Genomic DNA, 23,664 nt, shown 5'->3' with positions numbered 1-23,664 from the left:
TTTCAACTGATGCTTGGACATCACCCAACCACCGTGCCTTCGTTGCAGTATTGGTCCACTTGGAGCATAATGGTGTGCCGCTATGCTTTCTGTTAGATGTGGTTGAAGTACCGAAGGTAGGGAAATCACTCACAGAAAGGATGTTGCTAATCCAGTAACAGTCACACACCGGGGAGGAGCTAGCGCGGGCATTTGAAGGGATCCTGGAAGAATTCAGAATCCCAGACAAAGTGAGCTAACCATTCCATACAAACAATTGAGACTTACCAATGACGCGAAGGTCCTTTGCATTGCGTGCAACAACGCATCTAATAACAACAAAATGATTGACCAGCTCGCTGTGGAGCTTCCGAACTATGGTGGGCGCGCAGGTCACACTCGATGCTTCCTCCATACTGTGAATCTTGTTGCAAAATCGGTCCTCCGCAAATTCGATGTGAAAAAGGGTGATGGCGGTGAGGGAGACAGCTGGGATGACCAAGAAGTGATGGTGTCGGCAACAGAGATGATGAAGGGCTTGCAGGTGACACCAGTGATGCTAGCGAGAACGATAACGATGACAATATTGATGGATTGGTCGATGCTGCTACGATTTTGAATGCAGAGGAGCAACGAGAGTTGCAGAGCAGCGTCCATCCTGTCAAGGATGCTCTGGCCAAGGTAAGCACTTGACGAGTGAGGAACGAGCTGTTGTTGACCAAATTTGATTAGATACGAAAGTTATCATATAAAATAATACACTCTACCACAAAAATCCTTCCTGCATGGTATGATATTCTGACAGAACTCGAGATGTCGACCCGGATGTTGCCTCGAGACGTTTCGACAAGGTGGAACTCAACATTCGATATGTTGGAGCAAGTGTTGAAGCACCGAGAGGCTGTCGACAGGATAACGCAGTGTCGGGACTTGGGGCTGAGAGCATTGGAGCTAACTGACAGAGAGTGGGCAATCCTGGAGCAGTTGCGCGACATTCTGAAGGTGAGTTTGGCCACTGTTGCATTAAGTCAGCATCAACGCTGACAACACATGCAGATTCTCAAGGACGCCACCTTGTTTTCTCACGTTCAACTCCTAATCTCGCCACTGTAATCCCAGCAATGGACCTCATTGATGAGACGCTTACTACCCACTCAATGAATTGACAACTTCTGCCCTCAATCTGTGTTGCTGCTGGTCTCGCTAAAAAAACTCTGAACCGCTATTATGAACTTACCGACAGTTCTGAAGTCTACCATATTGCAATGGGTACGTTCTTTATTTATTTTCATGCTCGTACTGACTATAATTTGATATAGTACTTCACCCACATCACAAGCTAGCTTATTTCAAGCGCGCGAACTGGGGACAACAGTGGATCGACACGGCAGAGACACTCGTTCGCAATGCATATGAACTGCGTCTCAATGCTGACAACAGCGACCCTGGCGAAGATGAGGAGATCGTGGAAAGCACCCGCCCTTGTGATTCAAGTGTCCCAGTGAGTGTGATTAGTTCTCTAACCTCAAGTGCCATAGTGTAGCTAATTTTTAATGAACTAGAATATATTCGACAATATGGCAGCACTTGCACCACCTCAAATCACGGACCTTCGAGACGAACTGGATCGGTACCTCAGCACTGACGTTGAGCATGTCACAGACCCTCTCGCATGGTGGTATGAGCGCCGGACAACATACCCTTGTCTTTCACGGATGGCCTTAGACTACCTTACTATCCCAGGTAAGTATTTTTCTTTGTATATTCAATGGTTGCCGCCTCACGCAGCTTTTAACAGCGACTTCGGTGGATGTCGAACGACTGTTTAGTCGTGGTCGTTTGATACTCTCGCATGTGCGATCATGTCTCAATGCTCAATCCACTTGCGTGCTATTGTGTCTGGGCTTTTGGAGCCGGCTTAATCTGGTCCATACTGAAGATGTGTTGTCTGTTAGTGCACTCGCTGACGTGAAAGGTGACGACGTCGAGATGGATGATGGCTGGGACATGATTGAGTTGTAGTATATTTCATTCATGTTGTATTTACAAGGTTCAAGCAAGCAGACTCGTGGGTATACCCGTCGTGGGTCTTACCCCGGGTGTTCTAACATAACACCCATGAAAAAACCCATACCCACTTGACGGGTGTGGGTATTGTGCCGGGTACGGGTACGGGTGACATCTCTTACACCCGGGGGTTTACCCGTGCTCTTGCCTAGCGGTAAGATATTCTATTATTACCAGACCAATCTAAACTGATTCTGTGATCCATATCAAACAGAAACCTGTGTGCTCTCGACTGGCAATCAAACGGTCATCAAAAGGAACCAGCGACCGTTTTCGCATCTTACTGGAATGGGCTATCTAAAGCCGACAAAGAGGTGCGTCTTCTTTTGTTATATTGATATCTATCTAATACCGTTTACTATTGTAGATATACAAGTGCAAGGCAGCTGTTCAGGTGAGTGCTACCCACTATATTCTATTTCATCGTACTACACTAATGGCCCTGTTCTATAGCTCAAATCAGCTGCCAGTGGAGTCAGTACTACTGGCGATGATGCGGGCGCGGACGAGGAGTAGTGGATGGCGGGATGGCGGGCGGGCGAGGCGCAGCAAGCAGCGATACTACACCGAATGATGGCGATACCACCCTAACCCAAGCGATACCCATAGATAGCCTCATTTGTTCGCATTAGTTCTATATCGATATGTTTTTCAAGCCAAATCGAGTGATAATGTGCATGTAAATGTCTATCTAAAGATCTAATGCCATCGAGAATCCTATCTAAACGTTAAAAACTCGTCTCGATCTCTATCTTTTTGCGTCTCGAAAAGTCACAATTTAGGGATATACCTCGAAATGGGTCGATAGAATTGATGTCCTGATTTTTTTTCTATGTCTATCGTTACATATCTACCTCTAACTTGTCGATTTTCACTGGGGTTAATGAGTAACAGATGCGCATCAGTGAACCGGTGAATTCCAAATGAAAATGCCAATGCGGAGCACGTCGTCCGGCAGCCGATCGACATAACGGATATTCATCCCGATTGATGGCTTTGGGAGAAATGGGTTGAAGTGCACAAGCCCTCGATTGTGGACTTGTCACTTCAGCGTGGTCGGTTCACTACAGAAACTAGACGGACGTAAGCATATATTACGAGTCCGATACTTGCCTAGAAGAAATCCAAGGATGATCCGCCCCTCGAAGTCAATCATAATATTATGCTGTTCCTAATCAGAAGTACCCTCCTTTGGACTTGCTTTGGACACACAGGGCCTGGGGAACAAGGCTGTTATTGTCAAGAACTATCCTAGAGAATAGAGTTGGGATCAAGTACTGAGTTCGGACAGCCAGGAATACAGACCACCTTGGCTAGGTAGACTAGACACGCAAGACCGCAACAACATCTTGGGTCCCTTGCAAGCAGAAGGTTAGAGATTTGGCCGGTCCCGGATCCCAGACCCGGAGCCTGGGAAGGACACAACGGCAGCCAACCGAACGGGGTTGGAACTCCGGCCCGCTCGATGTGTTTGCAACTGTGACACTAGCGCGCTCAATTTGAAGAGTTTCAAGGAAGCAAGTATCTATGTATATCATTCGTCGACGTCGATCGCCACACATTTCTATGCTATGAAGCTTTGAAGGATCACCGGCACCGGTCACTTCGAATTGCCTACTTATATCCAACATCAGATGCATATGTACCCATCCATTTACATTTTCACCGTGACCAGACAATTATTTTGCAGCTTCGAGCGTGCCCTGAGATTCAAAGGATGACTCTTGTAAGCTAGCTATTCATTCAGTGGAAGAAGCAAGGAAACTTACAGCACACGTTCAATCCCGACTACTAACGAAGCGAACTAGATTCTTAGTTCTAGCCTCCCCCTCGATGTGAGATATAGGTTTATGGTAGAACACTAAACTCATGATATGCAACAATTTCCTGTAACGATTACCCCAAGAGCAAAGGAAAACAACTTGAACGACAATAAACATTCGCTGGGACTCAACCCAGGGTTCTTCGATCAACCGCCACATCCTTCTGGCACTGCAAAGGGTCGCTCTCTCAGACGTCCCAGACTCGAATTCAAGTATACACTAAAATTTGATTTGTTAGATACGACTTGGACCTGGACCTTCATCAGGCTCTGTTCACCAGCAGGCCTCCACAAGAACCACCGATCGGGAACGGCGCATGCTACCTCTTCCAAAATTATAGAAACGGATTCGTCATCCAAGTCGAAGTCCAACGTAAGGGAAGCTCAGCAGACGTCCTCAAGATCTGCCAGTCGGGAATGGCGTATTCCACCTCTTGGCAACTTTTGGACACGCATTCATCACCCTCAATCCCACATGGTGGTGTCGACTCTATATATTGTCGAGGTAGCGACCGGACAAGCTAAAAGGGCACGTTCAACGTATTCGTTCTCAATGACGTATCCCAGGAAATTCCCAGAGGACTGAATTTTCACGTTCATGTCGGACAACAACGGCTCGATCTTCTAGTGGTGCCAGGGCAAATCCCCATTCGCAGTCGGCGTCGACTCAGGAAGACACTTAGATATCTAGTGACAGGAGCCACAGCCTCACCTTTGCGCTACGAAGCTACAGCTCGGAACAACTCGGCACAGTCTTCTGGGCAAGCCGGACGACCAGGACATACACAAAGCCACATCGATAGAGGACTGGGAGAGCATTGATTTAGGGATGTCTATACGGAGCGTAATACCGAGAGCGTCAAAGCGCATGGATTATTTGCTGGAATTGGTTGTGCTGTGGGTTTCTGGAGTGCTTGACGTAGTCGATTCATGCATTGCATCAGCATTCTGATATGTTCGTATCATGCTTGACTATGTATTGTGTATGACATGTTCTATGTTAATATGTAAACCTGTTTTCCTGTGGCTCGTCGTATCAATGCCACATATCTTGTACGGTTTGCAAGGAATTGACATGGTAATTGTTGTGATGAAGCTGGCCAATGATCGTGACAATTAACGAACTACAATAGAAAGCCGGGAACACTCCCCAGTCATTGACCCCAAAGGACGATAGATGTGATTTTTTTAAACAGAAAACCGAGCGCTGCGCTTACTGGTGAGTCCGGGAACATCCTAATGTCGGTTCACCGTTTTTCATGTGTTGGGGTGTTAGTGGGGGAAATGCACTGCAAAGGAGCATGAAACGAATCCGCAATGGAAGAGGCCGTAGCTGCGCGGTTGCTACACGAGTCAGCGTGGTACGAGTATCAGGAGTAGTAGGGACTGCGGACGTCGACACCAACGGGGCGGTGGGCTGGGTCTGCGGTGACCGAGCCTTGGCTTATACTGGACCCTGCGATTGACCTTGCTGCTGCTGCTGTGTTGAGTGTGCATTGCCATCAGGGTGTTGAGGAGACGCGCAGCAGAGAAAAAGCACAAGATGACCCAACATTCGGACGGGTAGTGAATGCGCAGGTCTTGCACCTGGTACGGTATTACCGGTGGCAGGCTGAGTCTTTGGAGGACGTGGTGGCGGCCTTGGAGCAACGAACAATACCTACATAGAAATCATCAGACACCACAAATTGATACGCCGGAGAAAGATATACCTCCCTGTCCCGCACGGCAGCCACTTCGACAACATAAGCATGCATTGGGCGTTGCGAAAGTTCGACTTCTTCGCTGGGGCGAGGTTGAGAGCGGAAGAGTGAGGACAGGAGATCCACGAGCGCATCTGAACGTGAACCCGAAGGAGTTGTGGGATGAGGCTCGATTTCTTCGTCGGTGTTGAGTTGAGATCGAGGTAAAAATGAGGACAAGCGAGCGAAGAGCGCATGTAGATCTAACCGTGAAGGTATGGAAGGTTGCTGAGGTTCGTTTGCCCCATCATTTTGGGGTGGAGAGTGGTGGAAGAGTGAGGATAGATGGCCCAGGAGCACACGCGGGTGTAACATCGAAGGCGTTGGGGATTGCGGAACTCCGATCGCCTCAGCGTTGTTGGGTCGAAAGTGGCGGAGAAGCGAGGTAAGGCGAGCGAGGAGTGCACTTGCAGAGGAATGAGGGTAGGCACCACCCGTTGGGGAGGACTGATAACACAGAGGTCTGAACACGGACTCGTTGATAGAAATACTGATGACGCACATCGTCGTCGGCTTCCATGCCGTCAAAAAATCGTGGTGAAAGTTCATCGCCACCCCCAAACTCATCGTGACATCGCGTGGCATCAGCCTGAATGTTGCTGTTATTTAATGAATGGGAATTGTTGGAAAGACGTCACGCACCTCCAAAAATGATTTGTCGCTGATTGAGGAGCGGGGGGTATGTTCTATTCTTGGCTCGCCCTGAGATACATTCTGTTCGAGTCTGTCTTTTGGTGCCTATCAACAGACAGTCAGTGGAAAAGAGTGGGTGGTACGTTGGCGCTCACAATATTGGTATCAGTGGGCAGCAGGTCTTCAAGGCCAGCTTGTTTGAGGGTGGCGTGAATGTCCCATGTGTACGCATTTCTGTCATCGCAACCAGTGACCAGCAATTTTCCATCGATGGAAAAGGCTGCGCATCCCACCTGATCTTCGAGCTGGAGGGGTGGACCGATTGGGAGGTTGGTGTCTAGATTCCAGAGACGTGATGTTTTATCATCTGATGCAGTTGCAAGCAAGCGGTCGTTCTGAGACAAGGAAATGCCGGAGACCCAGGTTGTGTGACCCTCTAGAGTGGCGATCTCCTGCCAAGTGGCTGTGTTGAATATCCTAATTGGGCCATATGACGCGGAGATAAACTTTTCTCCATCTGATGTCCAGGCCAAGCTCCAAACTGTCCAATCGTGTTTGAGTGTGACGAGCAGCCTGCCCGTCCTTGCGTCCCAGATTTTCGCTGCATTCGGGTTGAATCCTCCTGTCGCAATTTGTGTGTTATCGGGCGAGTAAATTACCGCCCACACAAACACATGCCGGGTGTAAATTTTCAGGATCGTTTCGCCAGTCTCGACATCCCACACTTTTGCTGTCCCGTCCAAGTATCCACCGCTCAGCACTCGATTACCGTCCACGCTCCAGCACACCGACATCACTCCCCCAGCGTGCCCTGTCCATTTTGTCATGACCTTTCCCGTCTCGACATCCCACAACCTCACTTTCCCATCTTCACTGCCGCTGACAACAGTCTTCCCGTTTGGAGACAGTGCCATTGCGTACACACCTGCTTTCTTCTCTTTCTCATCTTGCCAGTACTTGCCTATCTGTGCGTCGCCCTCCAAGTTCCATAGTCGCAGTGAGCCGTCCAACGAACATGTGATGATGCATCGTCCCTCGGGGAGGTGCACAACACCTTTTATCCTGTCGGTATGACCTTCCATCGTCTGAGATGGCGTGACTACTGGCATCTTTTGCTTCCAATCGGTCGGGAAAGACATGGTCGGCGCGGGGGAGGTCTCAAACATACCAGATCTATGCGAATCTTTGCGAGAGAAGCCCGCCAGGACCTTTAATTGAGGCGAGTTGTCTGGCAACGGCAAATATTCCTGGTAAGTCAACCTGCCTATCTTCTTTAACATCAGCTCTTGTTAATAGAAGCGTACAAGCCATCGCTCACCAGACAGCCTGTTTATAGGAATTCGGTCTTCACCCAGAAGCCAACTTTGGCACTGTATATACAGGAGTTGCGTATTGGAGAATGCACAGAGATCTTAGTGGATATCCAAAGTCGCTGGTAGGCAGGTGGATGTGTTGTAGAAGAGCCCAGAGTATCATTCACAAGAAGCTTAGACAAGCCCAGTGCTCAAATCACAGCGTTCGGCGGGCGTTTGTACAACAGTCGAGGAGGTTAGGCATCCGTTCGTTTATGCCGTCTTTTAACAAGCTGCGCTTCATGTGTTATTGTCGTGTTTACTTCACAGCTTAATTGCTGTGTAGACGGAGCGCAGTCTGTGACTAGCTCCAGGTGCATGTGCATATTCCTATATCTGATTATAATGGACTACTCCGATGGCGGTGAGAAGGTTTGATGACGAACAGCATTTCCTCACAATTTCACAAGTCACTTCTCGCCTATTTCCAACCCAATTCAAACCTTCAGCGAGCTGTGCATGCCGGATCCTGCCGTGTTCTAACACCTGCGAGAGCTTGCCTTGCTTCTCTTATTCTCGGAATTTCGGATAAGCCAGGATGGATTGTGATCATATTAGCGTCTAGGCTGCCAAAGAAGAGGACTGACCTACCAAGTTTCCCCGAGTGTATGCATTCCAGAGGCAGCAAACGTCTCACAGAACTTTCTGTACATGCAGATTCCGGTTCAGGAGTTACACTTCTAGGAAGCTGTTGTTACTGGTTATGGTGCAGATTAGATTACTCCGCGTCGTTTTCAACTTGATCATTCTTGAAAAGTGTCTTGGTATGGCACAGCTTTGCCTAATATACTTCGCTCTCTGCCAGTATTCGCCGGCTTACTTGAGTTTGTACGCACACCCCTTTCGGTCCGCTCTTCGACGATAATACCAACTCAGGAAATACAGTATTAGCACAGTCTTATCCTCTGCTCGTCTCTGCAAATAGATACATTGTGTCTTCGTATTCTCACCTCCGACAACGCTGTGTACAACTTGTTGATCGTGAGCAAAGGGATTTGTTCGAAGGTCGAGCACGGTCCGTGTGCTAGTGTCAATCTTTGACAACCATTAAATGTAGTTTCATAAGCGGTTCGCAGAGGAACTTAGGAAACTGTCCTCGATTCGCTGTCCGCCACGAACGGTTTCGATGGAACGTAAAGTTGATACGGGGGATGCAGTAGCTTTCGAATGTATTGATGAGGTGAACTTCAACGAACTGACGATGCAGCGCAATCACGCGCATGCACACGTTTAGATCTGACTAATCCTTTTGTTATTGAGAGATTTCGTTGAATGGTGCAAATGCAGTTCTGTTTGAGATCCAGACGATGACGAGGTACTCCGGGATGGGTCAACATCGTAAGGTAGTCGGTGGTGTGTTCTGGTGGGGGGAGATGCACAGCAGAGAAGAAGTGCGAAACGAATCCGCAATGGAAGGGGCCGCAACTACATGGTTGCTGCACGTGTCGGCGTAGTACGAGTATCAGGAGCAGTAGGTACCGCGGACGTCGACGCCAACGGGACGGCAGGCTGAGTCTGCGGTGACGGACCCTGGGTTTGCGGTGACGGACCCTGGATTTGCGGTGACGGACCCTGGGTCTGGACTGGACCTTGCGATTGACCTTGCTGCTGCTGTGTTGAGGGTGCATTGCTATCAGGGCGTTGAGGAGACGCGCAGCAGAGAAAAAGCACGAGATGAGCCAACAGTCGGACGGGTAGTGGATACGCAGGCCTTCCACCTGGGGTGGTAGTACCATTAGGCTGAGTGTGTAAACGATTCTGTGGCCGCGGCTCAGCAACAAACAAGACCTGCACAGAAACAATCAGACACCAGCGATCGGTATGCCGGAGAAATACATACCTCCCTGTCCCGCATTGCAGGTACTTCAACAACATGAGGATGCATTGTGCGTTGCGAGAGCTCGATTTCTTCGCTGGTGCGAGGTTGAGAGCGGAAGAGTGAGGACAGGAGATCCATGAGCGCATCTGGACGTGAACCCGAAGGGGTTGGGGGATGAGACTCGCTTTCCTCGTCGGTGCTGAGTCGAGATCGAGGCAAAAGCGAGGACAGGCGAGCAAGGAGCGCATGTAGATCTAAACCCGAAGGTGTGGAGGGTGGCTGAGGTTCGTTTGCTCCATCATTTTCGAGCGGAGAGCGGTGGAAGAGTGAGGACAGGTGGCCCAGGAGCACACGCGGATGTAACGTCGAAGGCATTGGGGGTTGCGGAAGTCCAGTCGCTTCAGCGTTGTTAAGTCGAAAGCGGCGGGGGAGCGAGGCGAGGCGAGCGAGGAGGGCACTTGCAGAGGAATGAGGGTGAGCACCACCCGTTGGGGAAGACTGAGAACAAAGGTCTGAACATGAACTCATTAATAGAAATACCAATGACGCACATCATCGTAGGTTTCCATGCCGTCGAAAAACCGTGGTGAACGTTCATCGACACCGCCAAACTCATCGTGACATCGCGTGGCATCAGCCTGGAATGTTGCTGTTATTTAATGAATGAGAGGAATTGGAAACACGTCATGTACCTTCAAAAATGACTTGTCACTGATTGAGGAGCGGGGGGGTACGCTCTATTACTGGCTGGTCTTTTGGTGCCTATCAACAGACACTGTCAGTGAGCAAGAGTTGGTGATATGTTGGCACTCACAATACTGGTATCAGTGGGCAGTAGGTCTTCAAGGCCAGCTTGTTTGAGAATGGCGTGAACGTCCCACAAGCACACATTATTATCCACACAACCGGTGACTAGGACTTTTCCATCAGCGGACAAGGCTGCGCATTCCACCTGATCTTCATGCTGGAGGGGTGGACCGATTGGGAGGTTGGTGTCTAGATTCCAGAGATACGATGTTCTGTCATCTGATGCACTTGCGAGGAAGCGGTTGTTTGGAGATAAGGTGATGGCGTTGATGAAGGCTTCATGACCTTCTAGAATAGCGATCTGCTGCCAAGTGGCTGTGTCGAATATCCTAATTAGGCAAGATGAGCTGGTGATAAGTACGGTTTCAAACTCGAAGTCTCTTTCCGTCCGATGTCCAGGCGAAGCTCCAAACTATGTTAAGGTGTTCCCAATTATGTTGAGTGTGGCGAGGGGCTCGCCCGTCTTGGCATCCCAGATTTTCGCTGTGGATCCTCCTGTCGCAATTTTTGTGTCGTCGGGCGAGTAACTCACCGCCCACACCTTGTGCCCGGTCTTGATTTTCAGGATTGTTTTTCCGCTCTTGGCATTCCACACTCCGACCGTCCTGTTTAAGGATCCGCCTACTATTCGATTACCATTCGCACTCCAGCACACTGAGAACACATCCCCAATGTGCCCCTCCCATTCTGCGACGATCTTTCCCATCTCGACGTCCCACAACCTCACTTTCTCATCCCTTCGTTTGACGACAATCTTGCCGTTTGGAGACAATACCATGGGCCGCACCCTTGTTGTCGACTCCTCATCTTCCCAGTCCTTGCCTATCTGTGTGCCGCTCCCCACGTCCCCATAGTCGCAGTGCGCCGTCCCGTGAATGGCATGTGATGATGCGTGGCCTCCCAGGCAGGTGCACAATACATTTTATCTTGCTGGTACGGCCTTGCATCGTCTTGCGGAGCGCGACCACTGGCATCTCTTGCTTGTTATTGGTGGGGGAATGCATAGTCAGCGCTTGGAGGCCTTAAGTATGGCAGATCGTGCAATATGTATGCGAGTGAAGCCCACTAGGATCTTTGAATGAGAGCAAGTTATCTGTCAACGACAAATATTGCTGGTGAGTTGATGTGGCTATCTTCTTTCACTTCAGCTCTTGCTAATAGAAGCGCACAAGCCATCGCTCACCAGACAGCCTACTTATAGGAATTCGGTCTTCACCCAGAAGCCAGCTTTGGCACTGTATATACAGGAGTTACGTATTGAAGAATGCACAGAGATCTTAGTGGATATCCAAAGCCGCTAGTAAGGAGGTGGATATGTTCGCAGAAGAGCCCAGAGTCTCACTAGAAGTTTAGACAAGCCTGTTCAAATCACAAGCGTTCGGTGGGCGTTTGGATTACAGCCGAGGAAGTTGGGCATCCGTTCGTGTATGCGGTCTTTTAACAAGGTGTGTTCCATGTGTTATCCTCGTGTTCGCTTCACCGTCTAATTGCTGTGTAGATTAAGGGCACAGGTCTGTGACTAGCGCCAGGTCTTACGAACTACTTCGATGACGGTGAGAAAGTTCGACAGCGAACGGCATTCCTCTCCATTTCATAAGTTTCTTCTAGCCTATTTCCAATCCGATGCTCGCCAAATCTTCAGCATGTCGGCGAGCTGCGCAGCATGCCATCATCGGATGCCAATTCTGACGCCTTGCATTGCTCTCCTAATCTCGACAAGCCGGGACGGATTGTGATCGCATTACAACTATTATCGTTAAGGCTGCCAAGAAGAGGACTGACCTAGCAATTCCCTCAACTGTACGCATTCTAGAGGCAGCAGACATTGCGCGGGACTTTCTGTACATGCAAATTCCGATTCAGGAGTTACACTTCTAGGAAGCTGTTGTTACTGACACCAATGGTTATGGTGCAGATTAGATTACTCCACGATGTTTTAACTTGATCATTCTTGAAGGTCTTGCTATTGCAAAGCTTTGCCTAGTATACTTCGCTATCTGCCAGTGTTCGCCGGCCTTACTTGAGTTTCTACGAACACCCCTTCGGTCCGCTCTTCGACGATGCATTGTGTTTACAGTAGCAACTCAGGAAATACAGTATCTAATAGCAGTCTTGTCCTCTGCTCGTCTTTGCAAATAGATACACTGTGTCTTCGTATTCTCACCTCCGACAACGCTGTGCACAACTTGTTGATCGTGAGCAAAGGGATCTGTTCGAAGGTCGAGCACGGTCCGCATGCTAGCGCCAATCTTTGACAACCATTAAATGTAGTTACATAAGCGGCTCGCAAAGGAAACAGTCCTCGAATCGCTGTCCGCCACGAACGGTTTCGATGGAACACAAAGTTGATACGGGGGATGCAGTAGCTTTCGAATGTATTGAACTTCAACGAACTGACGATGCAGCGCAATCACGCGCACCCACGCGTTTAGATTGACTAATCATTTTGCTACCAAGAGATTTCATTGAATGGTGCAAATGCAGTTCTGTTTGAGATCCAGACGATGGTGAGGTACTCCGGGATGGGTCAACATCGCAAGGTAGTCGGTGGCGTGTTCTGGTGGGGGGAGATGCACAGCAGAGAAGAAGTACGAAACGAATCCGCAATGGAAGGGGCCGCAGCTACATGGTTGTTGTACGTGTCGGCGTAGTACGAGTATCAGGAGCAGTAAGTACCACGGACGTCGACGCCAACGGGACGGCAGGCTGAGTCTGCGGTGACGGAGCCCTGGGTTTGCGGTGAAGGAGCCTGGGTTTGCGGTAACGGAGCCTGGGTTTGCGGCGACGGAGCCTGGGTCTGGACTGGACCTTGCGATTGACCTTGCTGCTCCTGCGTTGAGTGTGCATTGCCATCAGGGTGTCGAGGAAACTTGCAGCAGAGAACAAGCCCGAGATGAGCCAACATTCGGACAGGTAGTGAATACGCAGGTCTTGCACCTGGTACCGTATTACCAGCACGCTGAGTGTTTGGACGATGTGGTGGCGGTTGTGGAGAAACATACAACACCTGCATAAAAATCATCAAACACCAGAAATCGATACATTAGAGAAAGACATACCTCCCTGTCCCGCATCGCAGGTACTTCGACAACATGAGGATGAATAGTGCGTTGCGGGAGTTCGAGTTCTTCGCTGGTACGATGTTGAGCGCGGAAGAGTGAGGACAGGAAGTCGACGAGTGCATCGGGACGTGAACTCAAAGGCGTTGTGGGACGAGGTTCGGTTTCTTCGTTCAGTCGAGAGCGGGGCAAAAGTGAGGACAGATGAGCGAATAATGCATGTAGATCTAACCCTGAAGGTGTGGAGGTTTGCTGAGGTTCGTTTGCTTCATCATTTTGGGGCGGAGAGCGGTGAAAGGAGTGAGGACAGGTGGCCCAGGAGCACCCGCGGATGTAACATCGAAGGCGTCGGGGGTTGCGGAAGTCCGGTCGCTTCGGCGTTATTAGGTCGAAAGCGGTGGAGAAGCGAGGCAAGGCGAGTGAGGAGTGCACTCGGAGAGGAATGAGGTGGGTACCGCCCGTTTGGGAGGACTGAGAACAATTCTGAACACGAACTCATCAATAGAAATACTAATGACGCACATCATCATCGGCTTCCATGCCGTCAAAAAACCGTGGTGAAAGTCCATCGAGACCCCCCAAACCCATCGTGACATCGCGTGGCAGTCAGCCTACAATGTTGCTGTTATTTGATGAATGGAAGGCTTGGAAATACGTCACGTACCTCCAAAAATGACTTGTCACCGATTGAGGAGCGGGGGGTATGCTCTATTCCTGGCTCGCCCTTCTGGTCTTTTGGTGCCTATCAACAGATAATGTCAGTGAGGAAGAGCGGGTAGGTATGTTGACACTCACAACATCAGTACCAGGGGGCAGTTGGTCTTTAATGTCAGCTTCTTTAAGGATTGCTTGAACATCCCACAAGTACACATTATTATCCATGCAACCAGTGACTAGAACTTTTCCATCAGCGGACAAAGCGGTCACATTGTACCTTGCTCCTATGCTGAAGGGATGGTCCGACTTGGAGATTAGTGTCAAGATTCCATAAACGCGCTGTTTCAGTCATCTGATGCACTCGCAAGGAGGACGGTTGTTCTGAGACAAGGAGATACCGGAAACCCAGCTTGCCGCTGTGTGACCCTCCAGGATGGGGATCTGATTCCAAGTGGCTGTGTCGAATATCCTAATTGGGCCTTTTGACGCGGATATAAGCTTGTTTCCATCCGACGTCCAAGCCAAGCTCCAAACTGTGTAATCGTGCAAGCACGGTGTGGCGAGCAGCTCGCTCGTCTCGGCATCCCAGATTTTTACTGCGCTCTCCTTGTATCCTCCTGTAGCAATCTTTGTTTGGTCAGGCGAGTAAATCACTGCCCACACAAAGTTGTGCCCGGTCTTGATTTCCAGGATTGTTTCTCCGCTCTTGACATTCCACACTCTTGCTGTCCTATCCCAGGATCCGCTCCCTACTCGATCACCATCAGCACTCCAGCAAACTGACAACACACCCTCAGTGTGCCCTATCCATCTTGCAACGATCTTTCCTGTCTCGACATTCCACAACCTCACTTTCCCATCGATACTTCCGCTGACAACAGTCTTCCCGTTTGGAGACATGCCATTTTGTACACCCCTGTTTTCTTATCACCTTCATCTCGCCAGTCCTCACCTATCTGTGCGCCACTCTCCAGGTCCCATAGTCGAATTGAGCCATCAAACGAACATGTGATGACGCTTCGTCTCCCAGGCAGGTGCACAGCACATTTTACCCTGTCGGTTTGACCTCGCATCGTCTGACAGGGTGCAACTACTCGTGTCTGTTGCTTCGTATTTGTCTTGGAAGACATAGTCGGCGCGGGGAGGTCTCAAGTATACCGGATCTATGCGAGAGAAGCCCGCCAGGATCTTAGAATTAAAACAAGTTTTCTGGCAACGACAAATATTGCTGGTGAGTCGACCTGCCTATCTTCCTCAACTTCAGCTCTCGCTAATAAAGGTGCACAAGCCATCGCTCACCAGACAGCCTGCTTATAGGAATCTGGTCCTCACCCAGAAGCTAATTTCCGCACTGTATATACAAGAGTTGCGTATTGGAGAATGCGCAGATATCCCAAAGTCGCTGGTAAGCAGGTGGGAAGAGCCCAAAGTATCACTCACGAGAAGTTCAGACAAGCCCAGTGCTCAAATCACAGCGTTCGGTGGGCGTTTGGATAACAGTTGAGGAAGTTGGGCATCTATCCATTTATGCCGTCTTTTAACAAGGTGCGTTCCATGTGTTATCCTCGTGTTCGCTTCGCTGCCTAATTGCTGTGTAGATGCTCAGGTCTGTGACTAGCGCCAGGTGCACATGCATATTTCCTATCTCTGATGGACTACTTCCATGACGACGAGAAAGTTCGATGGCGAACGGCATTTCCTCTCCATCTTACAAGTCTCTTCTGGCCTATTTCGATTCCGATGCCGCCAAATCTTCGCAGCTGGGATGTGGATGACTTACGTGGACATGCCTCCAAACCTGGGACTGCACACCAGCGGTCGCCGGCCTTAAGCCAGAAATGCTCGCGGGTTCGACTCCCGCACAAACCACCAGGGAGCTTTAGTAGGTATTGTGTATCATCGAAGTCTACATAACTGTCTAATCTGGCAATGATATGCATAAAATGCATTTCTCCCTGGAGAGTTAGCGCTCTTATCAATTCGTGGCTTAAATACCGCACTATGTGCCGTCAGCTTGGGGTCAGATAGTTTCGGCTGCCTTGCAGACATTGTGCCTCTTAAAAAAATCTTTACAGCTATACAGCATGTCGTCACCAGATGCCGTATTCTGACACCTATGAGAGCTTGCCTTGTTCATATTCTCGAAATCTCGGATAAGCCGGGGTGGATTGTGACCATATTACAACTATTAGCATGAAAGCTGCCAAAGAAGATGACTGACCTAGCCAGTTCCCCGAAGTGCACACATTCTAGAGGCAGCAAATGTCGCACGGAACTCTGTGCATGCAAATCCCGGTTCTGAGAAGACTGACACAGGTGCAGATTAGATTACTCCATGTTGTTTCAACTTGATCATTCTCGAAAGGCATCTTGGTATTGCACAACTTTGCCTAGTAGTACGTATACCCCGCTCTCTGTGCCGGTATTCTGCAAGCACGCTTGAGTTTCCATAATTGATGCGGTGGTCATGTTCAGGGATCCGTCCTTGCTAGCCAGGACAAATGAAATTGCAACTGCGAAGATCCTACCCGTCACTGCCAGTGATTGATGAGCTCCGAATGAGCTTACTTGCTAACGTGTCCATATGTGAGATGAGTTTGGCAGCAAATTGAGTAGGGTTAACTTTTTCGACACCTTAAGTACATGGTAAGTGAACGAGGTGCTAGATTGAATATGACCACTGCTTGGCAACCACGTCAGTGTAACGGGCAGACTTCGGGCGACCAATACAATAGTATTTCTCGACTTGATGTTGCCAATCATCTGGGACACCCTCATCCTCATGGCCCCCACGGTAACGACAGTAAAGCTCCTCCAACGGACCAGCGAGCGACTGTCGTTCTAGTACGATGCGCCGTACGAGTTGTTTTGGAATATCAAACACGACTAATGTCTGAAGTCCAGGGAGAGGGAGATCCGGTAGTCCGGTTCCATTGGGTGTAGGGAGCAGTCCCATCGCGAGGGAGAGATTGAACTTGGCATTCGCCCCTGGTCCCAAAGTCAAAGTTTTGAGCGTGGGCATCTGGGTGTACAGGCGATGGAGGAGCTCAGAATCTGGATCTGCAAAATTAAAGAGATGGAGTTCATCCAGCTCCAGAGGATTTTCAGAGTCCTCAGAATCAGTAAGCTCGATCAATACGCCGTCAAGGATACCTTCAACACTGTCAGAATCCTCCGTAGTTACACACAAGGTTAAGATCCGGAGATCAGGCATTTGAGCGTGGCCGAGAAATTCCACGGCCCAGGATGTCATCGAGCCCGACTTGATAGTCAGGCTATGTAGACGAGGCAACTCGATGGTGTCTGCATCATCAAAGGATTCAAAATCCACCTCGAGCGCCAGAGTCCGGAGGTTGACGAGGGCGCCAAGGAGCTGCCACAACATTTTTGCTTCAGGACCCGTGCGTGGATTTGTGCCGTCCTCATTCATGAGGCCACCATAATGGATCCGCAGGTCCACGAGATTAGACGACAGCATGGACGATGATGGCCAGGCCCAACTTATGCCAAAAAGAAGAAGATCGCGAATGGGAGGCATTGAACCAGGGAAAAGCGATGGTTCGTTGACATGGTGAGTCACATGACGTGGATTGTGTATGAATTGGAGATGCAGTTTTTCTAGTCTATTGGCACGATGGATGGACGGGCGTGACATCAACGAAAGCGCTTGATATGTATGGGTAATGGAGGTCGTCCTGAGCGTAAACTCGCGCCAACGGTGCACATGGGCATACAGCTCCTGAATGACCAAGCCAAGATAAACACCGTCCATGATTTCTTCACGCGATGGGGGTGGTAGTCCTCCACCACTCGCGATTTCATCCTTGTGGACTGGCACAATCCAAGTGGGATCGTCCCAAAGAAGTGTGATTTGGACGAGACATGACCCGCTACGCTGGAGAAACGTCCGCGCGTGTTCGAGAGCTGCAGCACCTTCGCGGAAGGAGATTTCCAGCACGGTCCACATCGATGGAGTCTGGTATAAGAGCGAGTACCAATGCTTGCACACACCCATAGCTTTCAAGAGCGTTGATCGGGGTGGAGAGTCATCGATGTTACCAGCGCCAAGAACATCTGCTAGCTCGAATTGCCACCGCTCATAATCACAATCAAATTCTTCTCCCCAATCGTCCCAATGTCTGCCTATGAGAGCATTTTCTCTCTGGAGATAATTGTTGAAGGTAACTTGGTCTTCTTCGCGCGCCAGCTTGAAGATCATAAGGAGTATGTCATCCGAGAGCGGAACGACACGAGAGCTAGCCATCACGACTATTGAAGAAGAACCAAGGTAAGCATAGGTATGGCTAATACGTCCAGAATAAGAGACTCACCCACCCGGAGGTTCACCACCGCTAGGCAACAATGGGACTACCCTGAGGTTATTAGGAACTTTCGTTCAAACCCTCTAGAGCTCCCTTAGCCAGACCTTTATAGGTGAGGGAACCCGAAAGACGGTCCCTTCTAGCGAATAGGCCATAGGTCTCTGAGGAGTTAGAACGAACGCTCGGTTCGCGAAAATTTCCGGTTGATTGTCGCTTCAAAAACCATTACGAAACTCGCCTAGAAATCCTTCATCAACTTCGAATTTCAACTGCTCGCCTAATACATACCTCAGCCTGACTCGGAGTTACTCGTCAATCTCCTCGGTCAGCGTCAAGCCAGCGTACCACCTCTGATCCACAGCCTCAGTGGAGCAAATTTTAAGTGCCCAATCGACATCGAGCTAATATATCATCGTTCTCATAGTAGGACCTTACTCCGACAACTCTAATTGGCCAGACTGGCTCCTCGGTACCTTCGGAAGTTCGCTCCACCCGTTATTAATTCGTCTTCTGATGATGTTTTACCATCATTTACAAGCTCGAGTGCTCGGAGCTTTCGTTTTCTTGCAATACCGATATCGATGCACGAACGTTCGTGCTTTGTGGGGCATTAGTGGTGCTTGGCAATTCCCAAGTCCTAGCTAGGGACCGTTCAAGTATCAGACATCCTATTCGTACGTCCAATATGCTGGACATAAATGTTTAGTACAAGTTCAGTACTCAATCTTCTCGAGGCATGTGGTGCTTCACACACCCGAGAATAACCACGTCGGGAACTTCGGCCGCACCACTGGCGATATCATACTTATGTCTACAAACAATTGACGTCAAGCAACGTGTGGAATTGTAAAACCCGTCCTGCTGTAGTGTGCTGTGCGTATCAAAGAACTTTCCATTCACTAGTGTACACACCGAGGCAGTGTCCTGAGGCTCTGACATAGCACACTAGGCTACAGGGCGGTGTTCGGTATATTCTACTCGAAAACATCAACGTGCGCAAGGTGGATATCTTATTATATAAGTATACGACTATGGATCCCAAATTCCAGAACAACGGACACAGGTTTCTTATGTATCACCTCGGCCCAGACTCCAGTCCCATCCCCACTTTCGCTGCCTTGCGCGTGGAACCCAAAATTAGGGTGCACTTGGTCCGGCTCATCACGAAACACCCCCTTACTGCCTCGTCGACCTCTGCGATATTAACTTCTGCCGTTGTAGCAATCAACGGTAAAGCATTCAGGATGAATCAGGTGCCTCAGGCACTGTGCCCACGTCTACGCGGGCGATGAGCTCTGTAGCAGGTAGCACAACAATTTGGTTATCCACATCGTCGGCTACTGCTAATGAGGGTGTGCTCGGGGTTTTACTGCCACCAAGCACCTGAAGCTCTACGGCTTCACTGTTAACGAACGTGTTGACGATGCTGGGTGCCCCCGATACAGAAGTGGATGCAAAAGTGGTGAAGCTCGGTGAGCGAGTAGAGAACTCTGTACCCGTAACTGTCGATGGGGTGTGGGGTAATTGAGCAACATGAACTAGAGTTTGTTCATGGTGCGCAGCATTCGTGACAATCCGAATAATACCATTATGGGATGCACGCGTCCACCAGTTGTGGAATAAGGACGACACCACTATCTGTCTGGAGTAGCCAATGCCGCGCCCAGGAGTCGCAGTTGAACGCATAGGCATGGCTGTGTTGGCGACGGGCACAGAAGTACCAAGGATGGGAATTGCGCGGAGTGAGCTCAGCGATGTAGGTCGGAACCATGCCAAGACAGAGAGTGATAGAAGGAGTGCAACGAATATCACTGTTGAGACGTTGTCAGTATCATGAAGTACAAGAGTCACGGGTCAAAGGAGGAATGACAATGGGCATAGAGGCTTTGAAATTGACCCTATTCGTTGCTAAAGGATTGGAGGAACGCAAACTAACCGATCATGACGATGACATCAATCATGGTATGATGGTCCATAGACCCGGACTGGTAACTGCGGGCGACAATATTCCCAGACCTGGGTGCTGGGAATGACTTGATAGGTTGGATTATGATAACGAGAGGAGCCATAGATGATGATATGTACTAGATGGCACGGGAAGGACGTAGCAGGTGGAAGACAGTGAACGGAAAAATCCAAAGAGTTGTCGTGGCGGTTTAGATATATAAGAAGGTACGAAGATGGTAGAGAGCGCTCATCTGCCAGCGCTGAACCAAGCTTCTTGATTGGTAGACCGGCTACGATGTTTGCATAGCTATGCTACCCAAAGCCTTAAACTTTACATGGGAACTTAGTAGACTCTTACTCGAGGGCGAAAGTCACTCACCCGAGTATTTCCGTGTAACTACCACTGCTGTCGGTTAACAGCGAATTTCGCGCAGGAAATGTAGAGGACCTTACATATGGCCATGCGGTTCGTGAGGCTCACAGGAGCAGCCAAGCGAGACCTATGATAATAAGCTATGAGAGTAAAAAAGAAATTCTATAGCTCACCTTGAAATTGCTGTGCAGCCACTGGCCAACTGAGATAGAAACTCATCATGATCTTGTGTGGGTAGACTTTGGGCCGACTGCGGTTCCTGTCTACGAGGGTTTGGTGGTTTGGTTCAGTTTGGACATGCATCATTCTAGAATAACGATAATGTTCTGCCGGATGGGGAACACATAAGCTCGTACTATCGGGCCCCGCACTGCCCCGCAAGTAGGCTATGTGACGCGGATGAGTGGCAGCCATGAGTGCGAATAAGTAAATAAAGTTGATTCAAGTTGCCATTGCCTTGGAAACGGGAGAGACTTAAACGGGACATGTATGGTGGAGTACTACTGTACTAGAGTGAGGTGGCTGTGTCGATTATAATACGGTAGTCCTGCGGGACTTGCGGGGCACATTGTTTTTGGCTCTTGCCATCTCAGCGAGGCGAGCCTCAGAGCAGACCATACAGTACTTGCACATGGCTTCCGCTATTGCTCTGCTGTGCCTTCTTCTAACAGGCCTTCTTGGTATCATCATTTTTACTGCTTACACAAATAAACTTGCCAGACACTCAGCACAAGCTCGCCATGCCATTATCAAGACCCTTGGCATCCCCACCACATCAAACCCCCAATTTATCGGTTTCTTCCATCCCTACTGGTAGGTTTTTTCCACCAAGAACTGGGTGATGTTTGACTCGTGAGATTCTTGTAGCAATGCAGGTGGGGGAGGTGAACGTGTCCTCTGGACCGCTATAGCAGCCACCCAACGTGCACATCCTAATTGCGTCTCATTAGTATATACTGGAGACGTCGACGTGACCAAAGAACAAATAATAGCTCAAGTCGAAGCACGCTTTGATATCTCCCTTGACCCGAAATCTTTGCATTTCGTCTTCCTAAAGAAGAGACGCTTAGTGGAGGATGCTGCCTGGCCACGTTTTACACTTCTTGGCCAGAGTCTTGGGTCCATGATTCTCGCTTGGGAAGCTTTAGCCCAAGTCATCCCAGACTTATACATTGGTAGGCCTACCTGTTTTGGATGCTGTAGGGTTATCGATGCTCATACCGCCTAGACAGCATGGGTTACGCTTTTACATTCCATGTAGTTGCGTGGATTACTAAGGGCTCCATACCTATGGGTGCATATGTACATTATCCGACAATCAGTACGGACATGTTGGCCCGTGTAAAGGCCAGACAGGTGGGTCATACCAACCGTGGAGATGTCGCAGGCTCGTTGGTATTGAGCCGCGGGAAGATGTGGTGAGTACAAGTGATCCACCTTCCACCTCTTGTATTCTTGCTCCTTTCAGAATTTTGTCCCCTGCTGTGATTTGGTTTGTGACTTTGGCGTTGCGATGTCACTTATCATAACAATTTCTCCCATAGGTATTACCGTTTCTTAATGTATCACTACTCCCTGGCACTCTCTCGCCCTTCCTTCATTATGGCCAACTCCAGCTGGACAAAGAATCATGTCGATGCAATACTCTCGCACTCTGACCCCATCATGAACGCCATGCACTTTTTTAACCCCCTTTTTGCTCTTCTTCTCTTTGCGACTATGTTCAAGAGGTCAAGAAAACTACACACCGAGTCAGCAAGCAAGAAACGAGAGGCCAAAATTGTCTACCCACCATGTGATACCCGCGAGATGTCACAATTCCCGTTGGACAAGAGGGAAAGAATCATACTGAGTATCGCACAATTCAGGTTATTTTCATTCCACTTTTCATTCATTGCTGGAGCTCAAGTGTTACTTATAAAGGCCAGAGAAAGATCACCCTGCTCAACTTCGCGCTTTTGCGCAGCTGTTGGCCGATCACCCATCATATACTTCTGGCTCCTCTTCTGTGAAACTTTTCCTACTGGGTGGTGCACGTAACGCGGACGACCACGCGCGTGTGCAGTCCCTTAGAGATCTCGCAGAAGAACTCAAGATTACCCCTCATATCCAGTTCATCGTCAACGCAAGCTACCCCGAGATGCTCGGCTGGCTCGCAATGGCGAGCATCGGGCTCAGCACGATGGTGGACGAACATTTTGGAATAAACGTCGTTGAATTCATGGTGCAGATTCCCTGTTTCACCTATATCTGTTCTGTGCAACTTACCTGTGACGAAACTAGGCTGCAGGTGTGATTCCTGTGACACACGCTTCCGGTGGTCCACTTCATGATATTGTTGTGCCTCTGAACGGTGAAGCAACCGGATTCCATGCACTCGATTCGCAGAGCTTCGCGAACGCCATGCACACAGTGTTGAGCATGGATAAGTCGGAGGAGCAAGCGATGAGGATGCGTGCACGTACGTGGGCTGTAAGCGCATTCGCCGAGGAGTGCTTCGTGGAGGGTTGGGAAGCTGCTTGGAAAGGATGGGTACAATAGTTTATAGTTTATGCTCTTCGTGTATTCGCAAACTTATCAGTAAATAATAATCACTACTCTTTATTATCTATCAATAGTTTATATTTTATGGTCTTCATGTAAATTTATGGTCTTCATTCGAAGTTTATGGTCTTCATGTATTCCAATTAGCTAGTAAATAATCATCACTACTTATTATCTTGAACCTGCCACTCGACGTTTTACGTATCAAGCATGAGCACTGATCCTCAATGATAAAATTCTGGACAATTACTGTGAGTGTAGACCCATCATGGAAAGATTGCCAATCGAATGTAGTCTATACTTAAGTTCGAATATCTTAAGACCACGCACTTATCTGACCCAGTCAGACACCAACCATGCTCACTGACTCCTGAGCCGGGAATTCCTCCCCATCGATTGGATCTGAAGGTTAATTGAATATTTCCATCGTCGATTCGTCGAAGTCCAAATGCTCAACAACCTCGAAAGCTTCTTTATTCCACGGATGACTTTTTTCATTTAATCACCACTATCGCTCGACCTGGACAGTGCTAGTGAATCG

At 49.2% G+C, this 23,664-nt stretch overlaps 6 protein-coding genes across 6 annotated transcripts; 2 read left to right on the top strand and 4 right to left on the bottom strand.

Moving 5' to 3' along the window:
* Positions 1-570: 570 nt before the first annotated feature.
* DFJ58DRAFT_614421 (uncharacterized protein) lies at positions 571-1,393 on the top strand (the record flags this gene model as incomplete). Its single annotated transcript, XM_041380941.1, has 3 exons — positions 571-660; positions 712-1,006; positions 1,299-1,393. Coding segments are annotated over 3 exons (480 nt in total), but the record flags the coding sequence as incomplete, so codon positions are not given.
* A 7,627-nt stretch (positions 1,394-9,020) lies between these two features.
* Positions 9,021-10,999, bottom strand: DFJ58DRAFT_747599 (WD40-repeat-containing domain protein; the record flags this gene model as incomplete). The annotated part of the gene is made up of 7 exons (XM_041387538.1): positions 9,021-9,383; positions 9,436-9,912; positions 9,966-10,052; positions 10,107-10,118; positions 10,159-10,176; positions 10,229-10,633; positions 10,754-10,999. 7 exons carry the CDS (start codon positions 10,997-10,999, stop codon positions 9,021-9,023), a joined length of 1,608 nt encoding a protein of 535 aa, XP_041240791.1.
* Positions 11,000-12,880: 1,881 nt separating this feature from the next.
* DFJ58DRAFT_731152 (WD40-repeat-containing domain protein) lies at positions 12,881-14,837 on the bottom strand (the record flags this gene model as incomplete). Its single annotated transcript, XM_041386001.1, has 6 exons — positions 12,881-13,228; positions 13,281-13,763; positions 13,945-14,022; positions 14,076-14,226; positions 14,299-14,686; positions 14,729-14,837. 6 exons carry the CDS (start codon positions 14,835-14,837, stop codon positions 12,881-12,883), a joined length of 1,557 nt encoding a protein of 518 aa, XP_041240790.1.
* Positions 14,838-16,574: 1,737 nt separating this feature from the next.
* Positions 16,575-18,450, bottom strand: DFJ58DRAFT_25285 (uncharacterized protein). Its single transcript, XM_041379485.1, has 2 exons — positions 18,269-18,450; positions 16,575-18,206 (listed from the first exon to the last, which is right to left on the bottom strand). The coding sequence occupies exon 2, from the start codon at positions 18,199-18,201 to the stop codon at positions 16,600-16,602; it is 1,602 nt and encodes a 533-aa protein (XP_041240789.1). The 5' UTR covers positions 18,202-18,206; positions 18,269-18,450; the 3' UTR covers positions 16,575-16,599.
* A 340-nt stretch (positions 18,451-18,790) lies between these two features.
* Positions 18,791-20,993, bottom strand: DFJ58DRAFT_843963 (uncharacterized protein; the record flags this gene model as incomplete). Its single annotated transcript, XM_041393028.1, has 8 exons — positions 18,791-18,947; positions 19,014-19,070; positions 19,172-19,209; positions 19,535-20,070; positions 20,196-20,282; positions 20,586-20,612; positions 20,660-20,719; positions 20,753-20,993. 8 exons carry the CDS (start codon positions 20,991-20,993, stop codon positions 18,791-18,793), a joined length of 1,203 nt encoding a protein of 400 aa, XP_041240788.1.
* Positions 20,994-21,117: 124 nt separating this feature from the next.
* On the top strand, positions 21,118-23,316 carry DFJ58DRAFT_802209 (mannosyltransferase). Its single transcript, XM_041390922.1, has 6 exons — positions 21,118-21,392; positions 21,447-21,754; positions 21,808-21,997; positions 22,124-22,447; positions 22,503-22,803; positions 22,863-23,316. Exons 1-6 carry the CDS (start codon positions 21,211-21,213, stop codon positions 23,118-23,120), a joined length of 1,563 nt encoding a protein of 520 aa, XP_041240787.1. The 5' UTR covers positions 21,118-21,210; the 3' UTR covers positions 23,121-23,316.
* The last annotated feature ends 348 nt before the right edge of the window (positions 23,317-23,664 follow it).

Source organism: Suillus subalutaceus (genome assembly GCF_016647625.1).
Source record: "Suillus subalutaceus strain FC151 chromosome Unknown DFJ58scaffold_100, whole genome shotgun sequence".
NCBI classification, from domain to species: Eukaryota; Fungi; Basidiomycota; class Agaricomycetes; order Boletales; family Suillaceae; genus Suillus; species Suillus subalutaceus.
Note: the sequence above shows the minus strand (reverse complement) of the source record. Positions and strands in the feature narration are given on the sequence as shown.